Source organism: Labeo rohita, chromosome 2 (assembly GCF_022985175.1).
Source record: "Labeo rohita strain BAU-BD-2019 chromosome 2, IGBB_LRoh.1.0, whole genome shotgun sequence".
NCBI classification, from domain to species: domain Eukaryota; kingdom Metazoa; phylum Chordata; class Actinopteri; order Cypriniformes; family Cyprinidae; genus Labeo; species Labeo rohita.
Window position 1 is genome coordinate 3,903,262 of NC_066870.1, and position 24,228 is coordinate 3,927,489.

Below are 24,228 nucleotides of genomic sequence, written 5' to 3' on the forward strand. Positions count from 1 at the left end.
TTTAAAATTGCAGACATAGGCCGGGTAACAGGAAAATGGTAATATTTGGTGGTTAAAAATAATTTTTATAAAAACTTAAATATGCTTAAAGTTCAAAAGGTGTTATGTCAAAGGCAACTTTAAAATTGATGCTGCTGAAAATTTTAAGACAATCATATCATGATCTTTACTGGGGACACAAAAGGCACTGAATCCCAGGAATGACCCATGTGTTTACTCAGAAAACATAAATTTTATGTATTTTAGACATACAATATTTCAAGTAAAATAGGCAATAGTTTAAACATTATTGAAACAAATTTGTGACAACAATACTAACAGTAAACGAGATTCCTGTAAGAACAGCCAATGGAGTGATTTACAATTTGTTGTCAGCTAAATAACTCGTTTTACCACTTGCACAGAATTGCACAAACTGTAGATAAAGCTATATGGTTAAACTAGCAGACAAACTGTCTCCTAGGTAGCTTGTTTATTGTGGGTCAGAATACTTTTTATAGGCTTCAAATCTGGACTCTGACATCAAAACATGAGCCTGATAGTCTTTGCATTATGGACAGGCGTATTATCTTGTTAATGTTGATTTATCACAGGTATCAAGCATGGGAGAAATGACAAATGCAAATAAGGGAAAACATCTTCAGATCCAGCACTGCTGAAAAAATGGGTAGTTACTGTTGAGTTATTAAAAAGAAATAAATAAAATGGTTTGTTATTGAGACTTTAGTGCATGATATTTATGCTACCAACATTTTCCAACCTATTTTTATTGCATAGGAAACACTGACTAAAGAAAAGCATTTTATTTGCAGACATGTTTGTGATACAAGCGATGGGGCAAAACAGAGACTAAAGGTGAGAAGAGACAAACCTGGACTCAATCTAGTGTCGTCTTCCATTTTATTGTCCCTCCTCCTATGAATACAGAGTACATCGGCCATCACACTTGGAGGTCTCGCTATTTCACATACATAAGAAGCTGGTTCCAACTTTTCTTTCGCAGCACACTGTTGTCCCACCCTGATTTACACATTATTTTTTTTTTTTCAGAAAACGCAAGCAGTAGTGCCATCATAGTAATAATTAAAAATAAAAACACAGCAAAGATCACAGAAGGAATAAAAATAAACAAATGGTACTGATGCAAATAGACCACGTGCTTAGTAGCTATATTTCAAACGTCACCATAATCTAAGTGCAAGATATGTCAACAACCTCAGCTAGAGAAAACTCACTAAAAAGTCAATAAAACTTCATGTTAAGAACATGACTTGTGGAAACTTACCATCTAAGCTCAGGAAAATAAACTTATGGCAAAAGACGAGTTTTTAAAAACAGGTTATCGCTCTCATACACACACACACACACACACGCATACAGACACACAAATCACCCATGTATACACTTCTGAAAGTGGTCCTAAGGTTTCTAAAGAGATGAACTTGTATGACTTGCAAGGACCAGCCTGGATCTACATTGAGCCCTGGGTGCTTCAAACAAGATGAGGAAATAATCTCTCTGAGGAACAAAGACAACTATGCATACTAATATCACAGGTCCAGCAGAGGACAGAAAACACCAAAGCAAGATCAAGACGACGCATTTGCTTCTTGCTACCGGTCAAGGGAAAAAAAAAAAAGAAATCCAAATAGCAGGTGGGTAGCTTGACCTTAGAGCTTCTTTCAAAACATTTAAAATAGTCAATATACATTACTCATGTATATATGTTAATAGTAAAATCATCACTACAAGTCTCGTATTCTCACTCGGTGGAGGAAAAAAAAAATAATAATAATAAAAACAAAACGTTCTGCTTTTGGTAGAGCCATTAAGAGAGTGTACTCGATTAAGCGTTCACAACACACTTCGAATTCTATCTTGAAAATGCATACATTCAAGCAGCAATAAAAAAATATTTATGGCGAATGCATAATCTCTGGAAAAAAGGGAAAAAATACTGTATGAACAATCCCTGCTATCATGTCTCTAAATACAAAACCTCTACCCATAATTTGCTTCAGTGTAACAAGAAGTCCTTTTTGTGTTTTTCCCGCAGGTAAAAGTCAGTTCTCAGTGTATGTATGGATGACAGTCTCATGTATTTCGCTTTTCTGGTTTCTATGGTCGAACAATCCGTAAGCATGCAAGCGTCGAAGAGGAGGGGCAGGGGGGGGCCTGGACAAAGGTTCGGTGGCGGAGCGGAGGTTTAAGCCAGGGCTGGGAAAGCCTCGGGATCATCCACGTTGGGAACAGAAACACCTCCACCCTGTCAAAATCAGAAACAACAGACTTCAGGACTACACAGAAGCATAATAGCCAACACTCGAAACAATCATCTATTAACAGATGTACATATATTGCCTCTTCCTGCACATAAGCCATTCAAACAACTACAAAATTAGTAAAATCTGGAAAATATAAGATATCGGATGCTTCTACACATGCAGGGCTCTAATTTCCATTATAATCAAGGAAGCTCTCTACACTGCACGATCAATCTCTACACTTTGTTTATGGAAGGATTTGTGAGATATGTCTGTGATACGCTCAACGTTGAAACAAAAACGCGTAGAAACCTTTGAAGCTCCCCTCAGCGCAAACACGTATGCTGATCGCATTGAGCAGTGGTGCTCCTAAACATTTTTTCAGTCACACGCAGTAGTTTTTAGTCATAAATGCGACTGAAATGGTTGCACTGTAGAGCCCCGACATGCATACAGCATCTTATGCCATGAGCGTGTCAGATAAAACTTCCAAAAGTCTGTAATTAAAGACCAGCCTCTGGTTTCTATTGACCTCCAGAAAACTGTTTAGGGTGAGTAAATGGCAAAAGTTTCAGAAGTCTGGTTTATGAGCAGCATGTGAGCAAGGACAGACAACAGCTGGTGTATTAGGCGTCTGTCACTCATTTAATTGACTAATTTAAGCACCATGCCATCATGGCTATATTCATGGCAGGTAACAAGTTGAAAATTTGAAAAAATAAATACCTAAACCACATAAAATAAAGAAAGAAAAAAAAATTATATTAAAAACGGTTTCGTGGCCAGTCAGAAATATTTTCGGTTTTAATTAATTCCTCACAGATTTGGCGCAGAGTCATTTGCAACCATCCAATGCAAATCATTAAGTTTAAAAGCACAAATAAAACTACTAAATCCATTTCCACCACTTAATAAAAATAAAAACGCAAACGGTGACTTAACAATTCTGACTTTCTCTCAGAATTGCATGATATAAAATTGCAATTTTTACTTTTTTCATCAGAATTGAGATATAAACGCACAAGACTGCAAGAAAAGTCAGAACTGCAAGACGAAATTTAGAATTGCAAGCTTATATTTCTCAAGTCGGGTCCCGCCAGGTTCGGGCTTCATTTAGATCATTTTACACGGGCTCGGGCCGGGCACGGGCTTGCGCGGTAAATGAGCGGTCATGTGATGCGTTTCGATTAGCGCGAGAAAGATGCGAAAACGGATGTTGAGGAGGTGAAACGGAGGCTTGCCTCTGGCAATTACGTTTTGGCAAAATTTACAAAACTTGCAAAATTAGCCAGATCAGTACTATGCATCCCAGCCAGTAGCAGCAGCAGCAAAATGGTGTTCAGTTGGACGCACCATCAGTGAGCGCAGGACCGCGCTGAAGCCATCTACCGTGGATTCAATAAATTTCCTCCACAAAAACATGTAGCCTAATCTTGCTGAGTAAAGGTTTTTCAAATTATAACTAAATATCAGTTGAGTCTTCAATGCATAATGTAGACAGAGTATATAGGCTAATGTTGGCATTATTTTATTAAATTTCAGCTACTATTCACCGTCGCGTTGAGGCCGGATTGTGGAGAGAAGTAGCGAAGCAAATCCCACGGAGCCTTTATCTTAATTTCGTTATTGCCAAATACCCATCTTTATTTAGAATTTATCTTAATTTAATTTGTTGATAAAGACTCATTTTTATTGACGCGTTGGCCTAGTGTATGCCTAGGCCTATTTAGAGTGTTGAGATGTTACGATGTTACAGAGGACTTATTTTATTCATTTGTTCCAACTTCTAAGTGGCCTATAGCCTAGGTTAGTCATGAATAAATTATGTTAAAACATGTAAATGACTCATTCTTGACAAAAGGCAAAAGAGCTGCACACATTTGAATAATGTCGGGCTGTAAACGGGTTTGGGTTTTTAAAAAGCTGTCAATTAAAATGTACTTGTCGGCTCGGGCCTAACTTTTTCTGCCCGATTACAGCTCTAATTCTGACTATAATCTCAATTGTGAGAAAGTCAGTCAGAATTGCAAGATATAAACTCAATTGCAAGGAAATTGAGTTTCCATAAATAACACATATGAAAGTCAACATATTTAAATATTTATATTTATTTTTTGTACTGCTTTACAACCAACTAACAGACCCAATCCAGTAACACTCAATGGAAATGACTAAATTTTACAAAGTGTTGTAGTCTTTAAGTTGTGTAATTGGCGTATAAGTAAATTGTGTTCACTTTAAAACAAATTGTATTTTTGTTTATAATAGTTATTATAGTATAACAGTTTACTATATACACTAGATATTATAGCATATATTATAGTACAAGTTACATAAAAGCACAGTGATATGGGTTTCAGGGGCAGACTAGAGTTTTATTTGATGTACGCAGTATCTGCCACACATTTCCATACACAAACATCAGAACTTATCTGTGGTGTCATTTACCTTCTCAGATCTGGCTCCACCTCGGCTTGGCCGTCCACCACCGCCGCCGCCGCCGCCGCCGCCACCACCACCACCACCACCACGACCGCCACGGCCTCCACGAGAACCTCCACGACCACGTCCTGGCCGACCCAAGTCTCCAAAGTTGATCTCCAGCTGGGAGGTGATGTCATTGGCGGGCTTACGGAAGTGGTGATCTCCACCCTCATCAGCCTTTGAGAAGAAACATTATGGGATCAGCTTTAGGAATTAAACATCATTCCCAACTCCACATAACATTTCTTTCTTGATAGGCTGTGTAGAGTTCAGCTAGATATCCACAATATGGAAAACAAGGACAAAACCATTCAATCCAATCATAAGAATGGAATTTACAGAATTTGGATGAATAAATCACAAGTAGGCCATATAATGAATCAAATCGCAATATTAACTACAAAATGAAATGTCTTTATGACAACCCGTCAAAATAAAAGTTCAGTTTAACTGGAGGAAACTGTGACATACATTACTAGTGTAAAGCAGAATGTACCTCTCAAAATAATACATTTTCTTCCATGTTTTAAATTTAAAGGTTAACTTCTGCTGTACAGCAATTTGTTGGCCGCAACATTACAAAAATTGTTACATTTTAATTTGGACAGCAACATAATGACATCATATAATTTAAATCAAGGAAACAGCCAAGCCAGCAGAATGACTGAAAGATCTAATATATAAAATGTGTAACGCAAATCCAAATTACTGTTCACTATTTCTAGAATTTGTATCGGATCCGCATTTTTCAAAAGTATTGTAATTAGCAATTCATTTAATTTTGAATTAGATTGTTATACGTGACAACGTTAATTCAAGTTTCTTAATCCATAAGATCCACCTTAAGATGTAACTGACTGTTTAAATTAATTGTGCATCATAAAAGCACTGAGATTTGTGAAATGGCCTACATCATCTGTGATTCATCAAATTAATGCACTGCTCAGACAAACTACATAATGTCTGTATAACCAATAAAATTATGAGATAACCATTTCATCACAAATTAATCTCTTAATGACTAAAATTGGTTGTATTATTATAGATGACTCATTTTAATTATTTACAGAATTATCTTTTAATCTGTCACTGTGTGTACACAGCCATATATTCTGGCACTGTAATAGGTTAATAAAACTTGAGTTCAGGTTAACTACAGACCAACAATTTCACAGGTTACCAAAAGGGTGATAAACCAAATCCAGACACAATCTGGGCCAGATACCTTGTGGAATGAGTCAGGATCAACATCTCCAGCTTCAATCACAGATCCAGCATGCCGCTGGAAACACACAAAGCAAACAAGCTACATTAGACTTGAAACCATAAAAATTTACAAGGCTATAAAATGTACTACTTTAACTTACCGTGCCAACTTCCTCACTCTTTGACTTGTGCAGTACGTAGCCCTTCTTCCACTGACCGTCGTTACCCTCGTTGGGCTTGCGGATGTTGAACTCAACTTTGGACCGTTCCTTGTCTTGCATGGCCTTCCACTCATCCAGTGTCATCTCCTTAGGACCTTCATCTTTCACCTCCTCCACTTCATTCTCCCTACACAGACGCAACAATAAAACGGCATGTTCTTTGTACATCTAGTCAGAGATACTGACATTTTTCAATGTCCTGAACAGAATTCTCATTGACTCACTTGTTTTCAGAGTCGGCAGGGGCGTTCTCTTCACCTTCAGGAGCAGGCTCCGGTGCTGCAGACTGATCAAGCTCACTGTCAAAGTCAGAAGGCATTATTAGATCAGGGGAACCCTTGATATGATCACACTAAAACGTTGAAGCAATGTTTCATACATCTAAAATGTCAAGTAATGATAATTCTCCCTGACTAGGGGAAAATCTGCTTTAGAACCAGCCCACCATGTCTTTCAATTTTAGGTTTTACTCATGTTCAGAGCACAAGCAGTGTGGAAAAAAGTATGTCAAAATGTAATCCTTGAAATTCAAAATTCAAAAGTATTTAGATTGCAATATTTCCGTATGACACATTAGGGGTTTCTGCAGGTTTTTCCGATGGTTAATTTAAGATTTTTTTATGACAAAGTAAAGATATTTTAAGGAACAGATTAGAGGGGAATAAAATTACTCAACATGTTCTCCAAATGTGACCCTGGACCACAAAACCAGTCATAAGGGTCAATTTTTCGTAACTGAGCTTTATACATAATCTGAAAGCCAAATGAATAAGCTTTCCATTGATGTATGGTTTGTCAGGATAGGACAATATTTGGCCGAGATACAACTATTTTATTAAATGGAATCTGAGGGTGCAAAAAAATCAAAATATTGAGAAAACCACCTTTAAAGTTGTGCAAATGAAGCTCTTACTAATGCATATTACAAATCAAAAATTAAGTTTTTATAAATGTACAGTAGCAATTTTACAAAAAATCTTCATGAAACATGATCTTTACTTAATATCCTAACGATTTTTGGCATAAAAGTAAAATCAATAATTTTGACCCATACAATGTATTTTTGACAATTGCTACAAATATACCCCAGCGATTTAAGACTGGTTTTGCGGTCCAGGGTCACAAATATAAATGACTTGAGTTGCAAAGTTTGAAAACAGCTTTCAACAGATTTCCATTACTTTCTAATTCACGTTAGAAAAAAAAATAGCTTAAAGCTTGAATATCTCTAATTATATCTAATTTTTACTCCACCTACCTTCTAATCACACTGCAAAAAGTGAAGTTCTTCTACAATATGCGTCTTGTTTCCCAGCACAAGTGTCTAAAGATTCTTAAATCACGACATTTGCTTGAGAAGCAAAAGGACACGTTTTGTTTTTCTATAAATCTGATCACTGAATTGAATTTACGATTACAAAAAAAAGACCAAATATCATCCACTGGGCTTAGGAAAATCATCTTAATTCAGAGAGAAAACAAGCTTTCATGACCAACTGACAGAAATTTGCTCATATTTTATAAATGAACTCACTTTTGTTACATTTCTCAAAAAATATTTTTGCATCTAAGCTAAATTAATCTTGATTTAATGTTTTTTTTTTTTTCTGATGTTGATATTTGTACTGGGAAAGACGACAAAAATATAGAGAAAGATGAATTTTTAATGCAATGCATGCAACATTTATTGCCATGACTTTATGAGTTTAAGACTTTATGCTCTTTAAATCCTTTTAAGACCTGCAGAAACCCCAACATTTGTCAACATGTCATGTCAAACTATCTGATACAACACCACAAACCTCAAATACTTCACATCTCCAAACCCACCTGGTTTCTTCCTTCACACTGCCCCAGTTGTGCGAGCCACTCCCAGCACGCTTCTCCTCTCCTTTCTGTCGACTAAACCACGAAGGACATTCCAGTTAGACTAGTAAACAACACACACTTACCCATTTGTTGCAGCTGGCTTCAAAACACTTACGATTTGTCATTGCCGCTGTGTCTGTCAAAGTCACGTTTGCCCCGAGAATCAAAGCCATCTCCACGTCCCATGCCTCGTCCACGACCACCTCTGGCCCCACGGCCTCCTCCACGCCCTCTAGATGGCTTGTCCCCAATCGCCCTGAGGACAACATGCACAAAGACAATGGCAATCTGGACCTACAAACATCAATAAATGTTGCTCAGCTATTGATTAAAAGGGAATTCAAGAGATTTATTGCCATGGTGGTTCTACAACAGTTTAAGAATCACAATCAGCCTAATAATAATGTTTAGTAAAGTTCTGTTTGCACATTAACTGAAAAATTCATTCTTTGAAATTAAGAATCAATATTGGTTATTAAAAAGACTTTTTTTTAAAGTGAGGTAGTCAGCCCTTTTGCTGTCAGTTAAATTTTTTTCTTATATCCAAACACTCACTTGTCCACAGAGAACTCGCCACCCTCTGGCTTCTCATCAGCTGGTTTATCAAAGCGCCGTTCACGAGGAGGTCGTCTGTCGGGTCGCCTGTCGCCAGGCCGAGCCTCTCCTTGACCTCCCTGGTGTTGGGAACTGGCCTGACCCTGCTGCTCCGGCCTCCGGCCAACCCTCCTCATGCCTTAAAAACAGACAGTCACACACTCATTAAAGCAGTCCGACACTGAGAACCTGTGAATTCAAGTTTGTCCATACATAATTAAATGACTGTTTGATTTAATCACACATATTTCAAAATTACAGCTTTTAAAAATTACTGCTTTTAGATCTGACTGATTCATGTGTCACTCCAAGGGCGATTTCACCAATCTGACAGACGACTAATTCTGAGACATTTAGCAAATAATTTTATCCAAATAAGTACACTTATTATTATATATCAGGAAACATGCTCAGTGGCTGTCACACTCAAAAAAAGCATTAAAGTGTCAATACTACTCAAGCTCTACTTGAAACAACACATACACTACCAGTCAAGATTTTTCATTTTCATGAAGAAGTCTCTTTTGCTCAACAAGCCTGCATTTATTTGATCCGAAGTACAGCAAAATTAGTACAATTTTAAAATATATTTACTATTTGAAATGTAATTTATTTCTGATTACAAAGCTGAATTTTAAGCATCATTACTCCAGTCACATGATCGTTCAGAAATCATTCTAATATTCTGATTTGCTGCTCAAAAAATTATTATTATAATACTGAAAACTGTTTTAAGTTTGATGAATGAAGTTCAGAAGAACAGCATTTATCTGATATAGACATCTTTTATTAATATTATAAAATGTCCTTATCACCACTTTTAAACAATTTAAAGCATCCCTGCTAAATAAAAGCATTAATTTCAATAATTTCTTTTCCAAAATAAATAAAAAAAAAAAAAAAAAAAAAATATATATATATATATATATATATATATATATATATATATATATATATACTGACTCCAAGCTTTGAAATGGTATAGTGTATAATGTTACAAAAGCTTTTTATTTAACTGTTTACTTAACTGTTTAAATACTGATAATAATACAAAATGTTGAAACTGAAATCAGGAGTAATGATCACAGGAATAAAATACATTTTAAAATACATACAAACTTTGTACTTTGGATCAAATAAACGCAAGCCTGGTGAGCAGAAGACAAAAAAAAACATTAAAAGTCTGCCAGCTAGGACCACACATGTAGTCTATACTTAAAATAAAAACAACATGAACATTTGTAAGTATTTGGAACAACATGATTGTTAGTCAATGATAGCATTTTGGTAAATGCACATCATTTTAGTGTTTTTCCCAAGGTCACGCCTTTCATGAATCAACTCTACTAATGTCTAAAGATGCACTTTGAGATACTAGTTCAAATCTTAAAGCACCAGGTTGCATTTATTTATTTTCTTAAACAAGATCACAACCCAAAACGAAATGAAATACGACTATATGAAAAGACAAGTCAACCTGGTTAGCGCTGGCCTACATTTAAGTTGCAACATCCAGGTTGTCGTTACGGCAAGCCTTATGAAATTAAAAGTGAAAGTGCGCTCATGCGAATTTGCATATCATCAAAACACGCCAACGTTTCCTCCATGTGCAAATCAGCACAGTACATGCTAAACACACATTATTCACACAGAGCGTCAGCTAGCAGATTAGCATGTGGCTAAAGCAGCTACGCAGTTATAAATAAAGTCAAGTTGATCAAATCGTGATCGAATAGTGATGTTGACATGTCAAAGGAACAAAACGGGTGAATAAAACGTCTCTGAGGGCATTTCGCTGACAGAGTATCGTGTTAGCGAACGTTAACCGTCGACAACAACAAGAGCAGCAGCAGCAGCTCAGGCTGTTGTTGTCCATGTTGACTTCTCCGCTGTTTATATGCACACGAGTGTTCACTCAGTCAGCCCTGTCTCATACCCTACTGTACTTCCTACCTAGACAGCATTTTGCACACCATATGCGCTTTCAAGACTTATGTTGGCACGTTTGAGAGATTCGCGTCAGCAGTTTTTACGCGCGTTTTGACTCAGAAGCGTTTATGGGTTGGAGCGTGTCTATAATGTCCAAACATGTTGTCTAGGCTCGCTAGGTTTTGAGACGCAGCCGATATTTAGGAGCCTAATTTCTACATACCCTCTTTCTTAAGTGGCACAGGGGCCTGGGTGTCTTCTTTCTTTTCCTGCGCTGTATTTTTCCTGTCTTTCTGGGACTCTTTCTTCGGCTGTTTAGCGGCTTGAGCTGCCGTCTTCGAGCCGCCCGACGCGGCCGCATCTTTCTTCTTGTTTTCGGCCGCCTTTAATATCTCGAACGGGTCGGATTCATCATCCAATAGCTGGTCGAACCGATTGGTAACGACGCAGCCGAAGCCTTCTTGCAGATGCCCCGGCATGATGGCGCCCCAACAACGGGATTCTCCTCCGATTCTTCGAGGCTTCGAGCGAACGGCTCACGGTGGACAACCACAAGATGGCCAAGGAAGACACCTGCTTCTCTTCCGGCGCTCTCAATATCCGGGACATTACAGCTTTCGCGCCATATGGGGGGTGTAGTTTTACAACGGTGCTCTGCTGCGCATGCAGTTCACTCAAGTATAATAGGTGTCGAAAATATGTTTATAAAGAGTATTTGAATATTATTTGATTTTATTATTAGCCTAAACAAATGCTACATTTACGAATGCGAAATGTATTTAAACTCTGTTTTTTATATATATATATTTAATATATATTTTAATATGGTTGTTTTTTCTTATATGTGACCATGGACCACAAAACCAGTCATAAGGGTCAATTTTTCGAAATTGAGATTTGTACATCATCTGAAAGCTGAATAAATAAGCTTTGCATCAATGTATGGTTTGTTATGACAGGATGTTTGGCCCAGATACAAACATTTGAGATAAAAATCAGGAATCTGAGGGTGCAAAAAAAAATCAAAATACTGAGAAAATCACCTTTAAAGTTGTTCAGATGAAGTTCTTAACAATGCATATTTTACTAATCAAAAATTAAGTTTTGATATATTTACAGTAGGACATTTACAAAATAGCTACACAATATATTTTTACTTAATTTCCTAATGATTTTTGGCATAAAATAAAAATAAGTAATTTTGACCCACACAGTGTATTTTTGGCTGTTGCTACAAATATACCCCAGCGACTTAAGACTGGTTTTGTGACCGTGGACCACAAAACCAGTCATAAGGGTCAGTTTGAAAGTTGAATAAATAAGCTTTCCATTGATGTATATTTTGTTAGGACAGGATAATGTTTGGCTGAAATACAACTATTTGAAAATCTAGAATCTGGGGGTGCAAATAAAATCAAAATATTGAGAAAATTGTCTTTAAATTGTCCAGATGTAGTTCTGAGCAATGCATAGGCCTACTACTAATCAAAGTTTTGATATGTACAGTAGGAAATTTACAAAATGTCTTCATGGAACACAATCTTTACTTAATATCCTAGTGATTTTTGGCATAAAAGAAAAATCAATAATTCCGACCCATACAATGTATTGTTGGCTGTTGCTATAAATATACCAGTGCAACTTACAACTTGTTTTGTGGTCCAGGGTCACGGATGCTCATATGCTAATGTTCTTGACTTATTGAGTTAGAAAAAGTCTAAGGACAACCCATTTCTTGATGGCTGTTTTTAAAAGCAATAATTTTATGACTTTTTTAATGACACAAATTTATGGCACCAAACATTGTTTACTATAGTATGTTACAGCAGGCAGAAAAAGGACCATGCATTACCTTTTACCCACCAGATTTCACGTTGCACATTCATCTTGAAATTGTTGGCCTGGAACTGCAAGCCTATTCATTGTAAATGGATGTATCTCATTATTTTAGTGCTTTGAGATGTCAGCATGAGTAATGGAAGCGACACTGAGTAGACTGAAGAACATCTTCTAAAAACACCAGGTGAGTTTGCAGTAATGGAAGTGGACAGAAGGAGGACATTTTGGGAGTGTTGTTGGAGGCTGCTTTGGCGACTGTGACTGACTGCAGCAGGTGCGATTACCAACATGAAACTTGGCCAATTAGACTTTACACACAGTCTATCAAAGCAATAGCTGTGCCAAATGAATGCATATTCAGTATATATTTGCACTAAAAACAGAGTTTGCAAAGGACAGAATTTCTTTCACAAAAGGTGTTTTGATTTCTAAGTGATCAATATTTACAGTATATGTGTTGTGATATATGTGATAACATTCTTTTTATTATTTTTTTTTTTTTTTTGTACCTTTAAATATGTTAGAAAAAACAGTAAGTACACTCTTATGTAGGCTACTTTATACTTGATGCACTGTAAAAAAAATAAGTATATATATATATATATATATATATATATATATATATACATTATTAGTAATGGTAAAAGACAGTATTTGATTACGTAAGTTCTCTGACTATGAAAAATGGTAATAAATCTAATGGGACATACTGTGAAAATATTGTAAAATGTGCAGTTTTTGGAAGTTAAAAGGAACATTATCTTATCAGTTACAGTGAAAACCCATGAGTTAACACTCCCACATTTCCCTTTGATGGTTCACTGAAATAACTGTTTCTTTTTTTTCTTATCAGTTCTGTACATTATAGGGTTTTATGTTACATCTTCTGTTGTTAAATGAATGTTTATTACATTATTTTATCATGTCTGTTACCATGATGGTGTTAAGTATTTGTGTGAATGACAGTGTGCACCTTCTACATGCTTATATTTACTAAAAGCTACTTGTGATGCATAAGATTTGATTCATCATGAGGTTTTCTCATTAGCACCTGTGTTTTTTGGTGGTTGTCAGCACCAAAAAAAGTTACTTTTCATGGAAAGTAATGCATTACATTACTTTTGCTTTACTTATTTGAAAAAGTCAGATATTTTGATGGCAAATTTAAAGTTTAAATTTAAAGGTAATGTGTTACTTTACTAATTACTTGAAAAGTAATCTGATTACGTTACTTGTAATGCTTTCATAGTCGTTACCGTATATTCTAAAAATACAAAACAGATATTATTGGTATTTCAGTAGTTTGGTATTAACCTTATACCATCTAATGAAATACAGGTTTCATTTAAATTCAATCCATAAAACCTAAAACGTTACTTATTATTATAAACAGATTACTTTTGTTTACTTGAAGTGTGCTTATTAAACCACCAGTCAAACATTTTTGAACAGTAAGATTTTTGATGTTTTTAAAGAAGTCTCTTCTGCTCACTAAGCCTGCATTAATTTAATCCAAAGTACAGTAAATTTGTATAATATTTTTACTCTTTAAAATAACTTTAATATATTTTAAAATGTAATTTATTCCTGTGAATTCAAAGCTGAATTATCATTACTCCAGTCTTCAGTGTCACATAATTCTTCAGAAATCACAGATTTTCTGCTTAAAACACATTAGTAGAATTTTATTAGTAGACTTTTTATAAATTTCTTTGATGAATAGAAAGTTCAAAAGAACAGCATTTATCTGAAATAGAAATATTTAGTAATATTTCGTAAAATGTTTTTTTAGCTAAAATTCAAAATACTAGAATGATTTACATGACACTGGAGTAATGATGCTAAAAATTCAGCTTTGATCACGGGAATAAATTACATTTTAAAATGTATTCAAAATAGAACACAGTTATTTTAAATATTTCACAATATTACTGTTTTTGCTGTATTTTGGATCAAATAAATGTAGGCTTGGTGTGCAGAACATTAAGAAACTTTTGACTGCTAGTGTATTTTTACATTTTTTTTCCTCACCTTCGCATTACATTTTGACTCAGCAGGTCTCTGACTGTCCCACAGCAATGAATGAAAGATGCGCAGCGCTTACACTCTCTCTCACTCACTCACACACTCACTGAGGGGACATCAGAGGGTCTTGTTTTCTCTGTGGAGGTTCTCGGCGCATCCATAAACCGCGAAGACTTCATGAAGCTCGCCGCCACAGCATGTGTCCCCGCACAGATCCTCCTGGTGCTTTTGGTACATGTGGCGTCCACGATCCCCCCGGGCTGCCCTGAGCGCTGTGTGTGTGATGACCAGCATGTTGTCCAGTGCGCTGAACAAGACCTCCGCAGATTCCCAACGGGACTCCCGCTGACCACCCGCCAGCTCATCCTGTCCAACAACCGCATCTCTGATTTACCCGCGCTCGAGCTCAATTACCTGTCCGACCTCACCTATTTGGACTGCAGCAATAACTCCCTCACACACATCTCCGAATCCACATTTGGGAACCTGAGGAAGCTGGCGTATCTGGACCTGTCCTTCAATTCCTTCTGTAGGATAGAGGAGCAGACGTTCAGCGCGCTGGAGAGCCTGGTGATGCTGAGACTCACAGATAACCCCAGGCTCTCAGAGTTTCACCCTCTGGCTTTCTCGCATGCCAGTGCTCTTCAGGTGCTGGATATCAGCAGGAACAACCTGAGCAGACTCAACGTGAGCTCCCTCATGGCTCTAGGCGGGCTCCGGTCGCTCGGGCTCAGCGGGAACCCGTGGATGTGCGCCTGCGACGCGGAGGAGCTCTGCTTGTGGATGCACACGGACACCTTTAAGTTTCAAGGTAGGCTGTATTTGGGGTCTACAGTTAGTTGTTTTTGAGGTAAAAGTATTAAAATAACTTTAATAACATTACTCTTGATTAATATATCGTTACCAAACATTAAATAAAGGAGGCTGGGCAATGCTGGAACAGTTTTGTGCATTGTGTGTGTGTGTTATAACTATCATAATAAGAATCAACTATATTTTCCTGCATCAAAAATAATTATATTTTACACAGAGATTTATACTGTCACCTCAGGAAAACAGTGGTCGTTAGTAAATTAAAACTAATGACTAATGATATTTAAAATCACTCCCTGTTAAAAGGTCGTCACATTCAAACAAACAAACAAATAAATAAATAAGTGGTTGTTAAATAATTGCTGGGATGATGCTGGTAGTAAAAAGTCTTAATCTGCCCTTCCAAATATTAAAAATATTAAAAGTGTTCAATCAGAGCAAAAAGCCTTGAATTCATAAAGTCACAGCATTGCAGTTGTTGCATAAACTGCAAAAAACGTGTATCTTCCTCAGTATTTTTGTCTTGCTTTCGAGTATACCAATATCTAACATCCTTAAATCAAGATATATTTACTTTAGATACAAATTGAACACTTGAAGTCTCGTTTTCTGAGAAAATTGTCAAAATTAAGCGAGTTATAAAACCAGCACTTCTATCATTAAATATGGTATGAAAATGTTTTCTCTTTGAATTATGTTGAATTTTCTGAGCCCAATGACAGATATTTGTTTAGGTTTTAATCATGAACTCACTTAATTTTGATCAATTTCTCATAAAAACTAAACTTCTTATCTTACATCATTTTGCATTTCAAGAAAATGTATCTTGATTTAAGAGTCATTTCAAGAACATTTGCACTGGAAAACAAACAAAAATACTGAGGAAGATTTTCAAACTCAAAAGCGTTGTGATTACAAGACATTTATTTAGAGACCATATTTTGTTCCATTTAATTTATTTCTTAAATTTTCCTTGCTTGGTTTTTAAAAATCTTAAATTTACATTCATAAAACCTGCAGAAAGTCTGTACTGGCTTTAGCCATTAAGGAAACCCATATCAGTTGACCACTAGAAATTATAGATGAAAGTTTCATGACATTTAAGTATTCGAATATACCCTACCTAATTATTTGCTAATCTGTTATTTAATGCATTTGTTAATGTCAGTAATTAAGTCTTGCTTACTATTGGCCACTATTTTAGATTTAGGCCACAATAGTCCTCTAATAACAATGAATGGATCAGCCAGTCCTGTTCAGTCATTGAGAGCTTAAAGGAAAAAATAGACTAACAGCTGCCATTGGATTTGTAAAGACTGTTTGAATGATCCCCAAGTATGTGATGCTTACAGGAGATTATAGATAGGAGATTATAGATAGATAGATAGATAGATAGATAGATAGATAGAAAGAAAGAAACATGCTCAAATACACTGTATACACATACACACACATTTGTTTAAGCTCATCTCTGACTTCATCTTTTTGGTATGTTCATAGAGTCCCATTATAACCAGTTATATTTAGGCTGCTGAGGGCCTCTTGGTGTACAAAGCCACACTAAACACTCACACACAGACACATCAAACAAACGCACAGTGCGAGGAATAATCCAGACATCTCCTGCTTTTAATTGGCCCAGATGTATTCCCTCAAGTGCAGCTAATTATTTTGCTCTGCAAATTAACATGCAACTGTTCACACAACAATGAAAGATCAAATGCAAATATGAGCTCATCCGCTGCTAAACTGCTGTAGTCCCAGATGTGCTGGCCTATTTTTTACCTTTCACTGGCTTTGTAGGGTTTTTTTTTTTTGGACCCGGAGCCCAACTGTAACATTAACTGCAGACAGAAGGAGAGCACAGCTGTGAATTGACCATGAATTACAGTGAATGATGTTCTTGCTTGCATTAAACATTTTCACTGTTTGTAAATTACTGCACATTTAAAAAACAACTTTTAAAGAAAAACAAGGATGTCTGTGAATACTGGATTACAAATATATAAAATTTAAGAGCTAATAGACATATCACTCACTCACTTTGCTTTTCAAGTAAATGCATCTTGATTTAAGAATCTTTAGAAATTTGTACTGGAAAACAACAACAAGATTTACCCGACTTTCTTTTGGTGTGTGATCAGAAGGTACAGTGAAAGTTATTTCATATTTTAGTGATTGGTAGAAAAAACCTTTCTTTCCTTCCAATCTTCCTTCCTTCCAATTTTTTTCCAAACTTATTTCCTTCTGAACTTCCCTTCCACTAAACTTCCTTCCAGACGTTTTCATTCAAAACTTCCTTGCTTCCTTCAAAACTTCCCTCCTTTTTAAACGTCCTTCCAAACCTTTTTCCATTTAAACTTCCTTCCAAACCCTTTTCCTTCCGAACTTACTTCTAAACTTCCTTTCAGACATTTTCATTGCAAACTTCCTTCTTTCCAAGCTTCTTTCCTTCTAAACTTCCTTCCTTCCAAACTACTCTTCTTCCAAACTTCCTTCCTTCTAAACTTATTTCCAAACTTACTTCCTTCAAAACTTCCCTCCTTCCAAACTTTTTTCCATTTAAACTTCCTTCCAAACCCTTTTCCTTTGTAACTTCCTTCTAAATTTTCTTCCTGTATGACTTTTTAATTCCAAACTTCCTTTCTTCCGAAATTCGTTCCTTCTAAACTTCCTTCCTTCCAAACTACTTTTCTTCCAAACTTCCCTCCTTCTAAACATCCTTTCTTCCAAACTACTCTTCTTCCAAATGTTTTTCCTTCTAAACTTCCTTCCTTCCAAACTTCCTTCCTTCTAAACTTTCTTCCAAACGTCTTTCCTTCTAAACTTCCTTTCTTCTAAACTACTCTTCTTCCAAACTTCCTTCCTTCTAAACTTATTTCCAAACTTCGTTCCTTCAAAACTTCCCTCCTTTCAATCTTGTCCATTTAAACTTCCTTCCAAACCCTTTTCCTTCCTAACTTCCTTTTAAATTTTCTTCCTTCCAGACATTTTCATTCCAAACTTCCTTTCTTCCAAAATTCGTTCCTTCTAAACTTCCTTCCTTCCAAACTTCTTTCCTTCTAAACTTCCTTCCTTCTAAACTTTCTTCCAAACTTCTTTCCTTCTAAACTTCCTTTCTTCCAAACTACTCTTCTTCCAAACTTCTTTCTTATAAAGTTACTTCCTTTCAAACTACTTTTCTTCCAAACTTCCTTCCTTCTAAACTTATTTCCAAACTTCGTTCCTTCAAAACTTCCCTCCTTCCAATCTTTTGTCCATTTAAACTTCCTTCCAAACCCTTTTCCTTCCTAACTTCCTTCTAAATTTTCTTCCTTCGAGATGTTTTCATTCCAAACTTCCTTTCTTCCAAAATTCTTTCCTTCTAAACTTCCTTCCTTCCAAACTACTCTTCTTCCAAACTTCCTTCCTTTAAAACTTCCCTCCTTCCAAACTTCCTTCCAAACTTTTGTCCATTTAAACATTTAAACTTCCTTCCAAACCCTTTTCCTTCCTAACTTCCTTTTAAACTTCCTTCCTTCCAGACATTTTCATTCCAAACTTCCTTTCTTCCAAACTTCTTTCCTTCTAAGCTTCCTTCCTTTCAAACTACTCTTCTTCCAAACTTCCTTACTTCTAATCTTCCTTTCAAATTTCTTTCCTTCTAAACTTCCTTCATTCCAAACTACTCTTCTTCTAGACTTCCTTCCAAACTTCCTTCAAAACTTTTGTACTTTTGTCCATTTAAACTTCCTTCCAAACCCTTTTCCTTCCTAACTTCCTTCTAAACTTTCTTCCTACAAGACTTTTTCATTCCAAACTTACTTCCTTCCAAAGTACTTTTCTTCCAAAATTCCTTCCCTCTATACTTCCTTCCAAACTTCCCTCCTACTAAACTTCCTTCCTTTTAAACGTCCTTACTTCCAAAATTCTTTCCTTAGAAAACTTCCTTCGTTCTAAACTTCCTTCCTTCTAAATTTCTTTTATACTAGACTTCCTTCCTTCCAGACTTTTTTATTTCAAACATTTTTCAGAAATTCCTTCCATACTTTTGTCCATCTAAACTTCCTTCCTTCCAGACTTTTTCATTCTGAACTTCATTCTTTTTCATTTTTCATGCTGAAATTCCTTTTTTCCTTTTTTCCTTCTTTCCTTCTAAATTTTCTTCCTTCTTTCCAAACTTCCTTTCAAACTTTCCTCCTTCTAAACTTTCTTCCTTCCAGACTTCCTTTCAAACTTTTGTCCATCTAAATGTACTTCTAAACTTTCTTCTTTCCAGACTTTTTCATTCCAAACTTCCTTCCTTCTAAACTTCCTTCCAAACTTCCTTCTAAACTGCCAAACTTCCTTCCAAATTTTCTTGCTTATGTTACTCACTTTCACTTTGCAAAAAAAAATTACGGCACATTAAAACAAACATATCTTTTATTTACTCTTTTAAACAAAAATGAGGATTTTTATGAATATTGGATTACAGATATATAATAATTTGAGAGCTAACAGACATGATATTACCATATTAAAACATTTTTTACTGATTTCAAAAACAACAAATTGGAAACACTGTTTTTAATTGCAAATAAAACAAAGGTTTTTGGAGTATGTTTACAAGAAAATACTATTTCAGTCTTTTAGCTTAAAAACTTTTAAACATTGAATTTTTAAAATTGAATTCAATTAACATTTATTTCAATTAGTTACTTGCTATTCTTAATAATTATTTGTGAAATTTATTAGCAAATTTCAGAGTGAAAATTGTTTTACCAGCAAATTTGATGGATGGAAACCATATTATTTACATGATAACACTACTGGAGTATTAATAGTATTGAAGCTATTTTCAAAGAGTGGTGATGGAAAAAATATGACAAAAATACAAAAGGTATTGAATGACAGAAAGATAAAGGAAGAGGCAGACCATACGAGCACTGCACGTCAGTGAGTTGTGGGTATTTAGTCAGCACAACTATAGGGAGAAAGTAACTGGAGAGATGGAGACAGTGGGAAATGGTGAACTTATTGTAAGGTGCTACATTAAACTCCACATGGAAAACACATTTATTAGTGCTATTATTTAGTGTTATGGAGGGCATCACTATTTATAATGAAACTGACCATTTCTATTTAAAGAACGCTTAATAAAGTGAAAATGAAGAGAGAATTGGAGCAGCAGTACACGTGTCTCCTTACAGAAGCATAAGTACAAAGACTAAATGACTGAGCCGGAGCAGAGGACAGCCGTGGCTGTGAATTATTCAGTGTGTCAGTGTGTAAGGTAACATTATATGCATGTATGAAAGGATGCCAAAGGGCACTGCTTTAATTTACACCGCTAAATCAGCAATGCTCATTTCCATTGCTATTAATGAAGCTAACCTTAATGCAAGCAATTTGACCTGGAAGAGAAAACATTAAATGCATGAAACTTTGCAAATGCTTTAAGATCCTCAAAATACACATACTATTGTATTTACAGATTTTACAATTATTTTTTAAGAGCTATAACAAACAAACAAAGAAATAAATAAATGTTCAGGTCATTTTGGACCCATTCGGTGTCAAAAATATGATGCAATATATGTATACAGGTTAAAAGCATACTGCATAATATACACTGCATTGTTGTCACATGACCTCAGTACATTGTAAGTTTTATACAGTGAGAGGCCTTGCAATTGCAAGTTGAATTATGAGACATAAACTTGCAAATGCAAGAAAAAAATCAGATTTGTGAGACAAAAAGTCGCAATTTGTATATAGTGGCAGACACGGGCTTCCATAAGACTTTCATGTTGCTAAATATCTACCAGCAATACAAATGTTTATGGAGTTAATGGAATCTTTTTCTTGTGTTTTATGGGACTAGAAGAGGGACAGACAGTGTGTGACAGTCCACCATCCTTACGGGGTCAGCGTCTCTCAGAGTTGGGCCTTTGGCTGAGAAGACAGTGCCATCCAGGACTGGCTCACCAGGACTACCTGTTCTTTGTGGCCATTGGTTTTGTCATCTTTGGAGTAGGGACAGTACTGGCATGGGCAGCCGGCATGATGATAGTGCTCTGTCAGCGCTGTGTCAGATGGAGGAAGGACAGACCAAATGTTGACATGACCGTGGAGGAAATTAAAACAGGACAAATTGGGTAAGGGGAACTGAGAAATACTTGAGCATAAACCTAAATCCTGGAGTGCTGACAGCAACAGGAAGTGAGGTGACAATCATTTTGACTGAGTGACAGAGGTAAAATATCAAGATCATGAGGCAGCTGACACGAGCTGTGTCCGAAAGCTGAAAAATGCAGCCTCCGCAGGATGTACAAAGGCAACAAGGCACATCCAAATCCAGTGATTGTGTCACATCCTGTCTACTGACCTTTATCTGATCTGACTGAGATGAATCCTTTGCTGCCTATGATATCCCACAACCCTGTACGTGTGATTCTATGACTGTTGAGCTAAAAAAAATAAAATGACGTCTGAATGTTGTGACTGGTGGTCAGTTTGTGTGTAAATGTTGATTTTGAGCAACTTTTTCAACTTTTGATTTCATTTCTAGTCAGAAATTAGAATCATAAGTAATTAAAGCCGCATTCCGTAACTTTCTTGTGTTCAAAATGCGTGTTTAAGCGCTATAATCAGTGCACCTACCAACCCAGCAAATGTGAAAAAGGACAATCCAGTAACTTTGTTTTGGTTAGCCTTTTTCTGCAAGCATGTGAAAAAAAAGAGCACATCAGATTTTGCTCCCCCATAATGTGGTAAGGGGATCTTATTACAACATAACTGCTCCTTAGGCTGCGTTTACACTAGTGCGTTTTCGTTTTAAAACGCATAACTTTTGCTACGGTTACGCCTGTCGTTTACACAACTCCGGCGTTTTCAACCCTCGAAAACGGAGACTTTTGAAAACAATGGCGTGGCTCATACAATCGATCTGCGTACCCCTGACGACCATGTAACAATAACGTCATGCTCGTTGTTGTACCCATATATGTGCAGGTAAATGCATCATTCGACCATCCGCCATGGGGAATCTACCTATACATATCTGTGGTTGTACCTGTGTGAATGGTTATGTGACATGCGTTTTTGGTTGTATAGTGTAGACCAGGGGTGTCAAACTCAGTTCCTGGAGGGCCTGCAGAGTTTTGTTCCAACCTTGCTCCAACACACATACTATGCAGTTTTCAATTAAGCCTGAAGGACTTGATTAGTTGGATCAGGTGTGTTTAATTAGGGTTGCATCTAAACTCTGCAGGGCTGCGGCCCTCCAGGACTGGAGTTTGACACCTCTGCTGGGGCCGGTTGCACCAGCTAGACGTAAAGAAGCTGGGTGTAAGCCCTACGCTGGGCTTCGCAACGTCCAATTTCACGATAAATATTTACACCTGTTGCCCCAAGCTAAAACTACGACCAGGCGCAACTATGCCCGGCGTAGACGATGCGCATTCACGCAAACACATTCTCCCACAGTGATAGCTAAGCACATATTATGTCCAGCCTAGTCTTACAACCGGGCGTACGCCCAGCTGGTGCAAGCGGCCCCTGGTGTAGATGGAGGTCGCTTCTGAAACGCCGATTAAACGTCCGTGTAGACGAGGAACGGTTTCATTTTAAAACGCTGTTTTAAAACGAAAATGCACTTGTGTAAACAGGGCCTTAATCTGCAGGTTTCCACCCACAGCGCTGTCGTTTTGTTTTCACAAGTGACGACGTTGTACCAATTCTAACACCATGGCAAAATCTTGAGCAAACCTGACTGTTCTGTCTTTGGCTGCACAGATGAGCACAGAACACTTTTTAGAGTCCCAGCCTCAGAGGAGACAAGTGGATTTATTGATTTATTTACTGTATATTACGCTACTGCCACACTGATCTAATATAAATGATTTCTTTCCCAGCTGTTTACCTTCACAAACATAAATGGCTGTTTTGGTAACTCTTGTGTGTGTTTAACATAAACGTGTGCGTGTTTGACAGTTTAAGCGCAATTAGACATGAAAGAGAACTTAGTGTAGTACTCACATGCTGTGTTACAGCCACTTTCTGTGCATGTGCTTTGGAAGTGTGCACTTAGAAAACCCTATATTAGAAATTTAAACTAATATGGTTTAAATTGCATGATTTCAGCAGATAGACATGACAATCAAAAACAAACAGACAGCTGTAAAGGCACAGGCCTATTCTAGAAAAGGAGGCAGGGAGCAGCAGCTCATTTGCATTTAAAGAGACATGCATGAAAACAACATGTTTCTGCTTCCACTCAAAATAGGCATTTTCAAAATGATATAATGAATGATCTGTGGAGTATTTTGAACTGAAAATTCACAGACACATTCTGGGGACACCTGAGACTTTTATTACATATTGTACAATATGGGGCATAATATGTCTCCTTTATAGTCTATCCAAAATTAGATTCAGGAGGTACCTTCAGCAAGGCAACCAGCACAGTTGGACTCAAGGGGTTTCAAGGATTATTGGTGGTTTATTGATACACAACAAAACATTCCATGTAAAATTTTATTACTAGGGGTGTAGAATGCATCTTGTTACACAGTCATGTAACTTTCTTTCTTCCATGGACCACAAAAGTGAATTTTTTAGTATTTGTATAATAGTAAATTTTCAAAAATAAAATTTTTTGCCATCACTTATTCACACTCATGTTGTTCCAAACCTGTACGATTTATTTTGTATATATAGTGTATGTCATATGTTAAGCGTATCTTGAGTAAATATACTAAATATATAACAATTATTAATTATTGTTTAAAATGTCTTAATAATCACTTTAAAAATAAAAATAAAAGTAATTATGTTTAGACATTTATATAACTATATAAACATATATATAAAATGCCACTTGATGGGGCAGTTGAAAGAATTTAATATATTTTTTCCCAACATATGATTGGTCTTTTAATAATGTTTAGATATTTCTCAAGCTTGAGGCAACAGCAACTGTTGTCTATTTTGGAACCACCCTGTTCATAAGGATGAAAGAT

The 24,228-nt window shown here is 36.4% G+C and overlaps 2 protein-coding genes across 2 annotated transcripts; one reads left to right on the top strand and one right to left on the bottom strand.

Annotated features, from left to right (window-relative positions):
- Window positions 1-788: 788 nt before the first annotated feature.
- Window positions 789-11,158, bottom strand: serbp1b (SERPINE1 mRNA binding protein 1b). The gene is made up of 9 exons (XM_051132727.1): window positions 10,791-11,158; window positions 8,600-8,777; window positions 8,160-8,300; window positions 8,006-8,077; window positions 6,400-6,474; window positions 6,116-6,302; window positions 5,974-6,030; window positions 4,713-4,925; window positions 789-2,266 (listed from the first exon to the last, which is right to left on the bottom strand). The coding sequence occupies exons 1-9, from the start codon at window positions 11,044-11,046 to the stop codon at window positions 2,207-2,209; spliced, it is 1,239 nt and encodes a 412-aa protein (XP_050988684.1). The 5' UTR covers window positions 11,047-11,158; the 3' UTR covers window positions 789-2,206.
- A 3,399-nt stretch (window positions 11,159-14,557) lies between these two features.
- LOC127152943 (leucine-rich repeat-containing protein 52) lies at window positions 14,558-21,515 on the top strand. Its single transcript, XM_051093857.1, has 2 exons — window positions 14,558-15,242; window positions 21,090-21,515. The coding sequence occupies exons 1-2, from the start codon at window positions 14,609-14,611 to the stop codon at window positions 21,365-21,367; spliced, it is 912 nt and encodes a 303-aa protein (XP_050949814.1). The 5' UTR covers window positions 14,558-14,608; the 3' UTR covers window positions 21,368-21,515.
- The last annotated feature ends 2,713 nt before the right edge of the window (window positions 21,516-24,228 follow it).

What these genes read in the sequence shown, in the direction of transcription:
- serbp1b (XM_051132727.1), bottom strand. Translation starts at nt 11,046, where the DNA reads ATGCCGGGGCATCTGCAAGAAGGCTTCGGCTGCGTCGTTACCAATCGG. An exon ending in GGCGAGTTCTCTGTGGACAA is followed by an intron (nt 8,301 to 8,599) that starts GTGAGTGTTTGG and finishes TGTTGTCCTCAG; the next exon opens with GGCGATTGGGGACAAGCCAT. An exon ending in ATCCTGACTCATTCCACAAG is followed by an intron (nt 4,926 to 5,973) that starts GTATCTGGCCCA and finishes TTCTTCTCAAAG; the next exon opens with GCTGATGAGGGTGGAGATCA.
- LOC127152943 (XM_051093857.1), top strand. Translation starts at nt 14,609, where the DNA reads ATGAAGCTCGCCGCCACAGCATGTGTCCCCGCACAGATCCTCCTGGTG. An exon ending in GGACACCTTTAAGTTTCAAG is followed by an intron (nt 15,243 to 21,089) that starts GTAGGCTGTATT and finishes TTATGGGACTAG; the next exon opens with AAGAGGGACAGACAGTGTGT.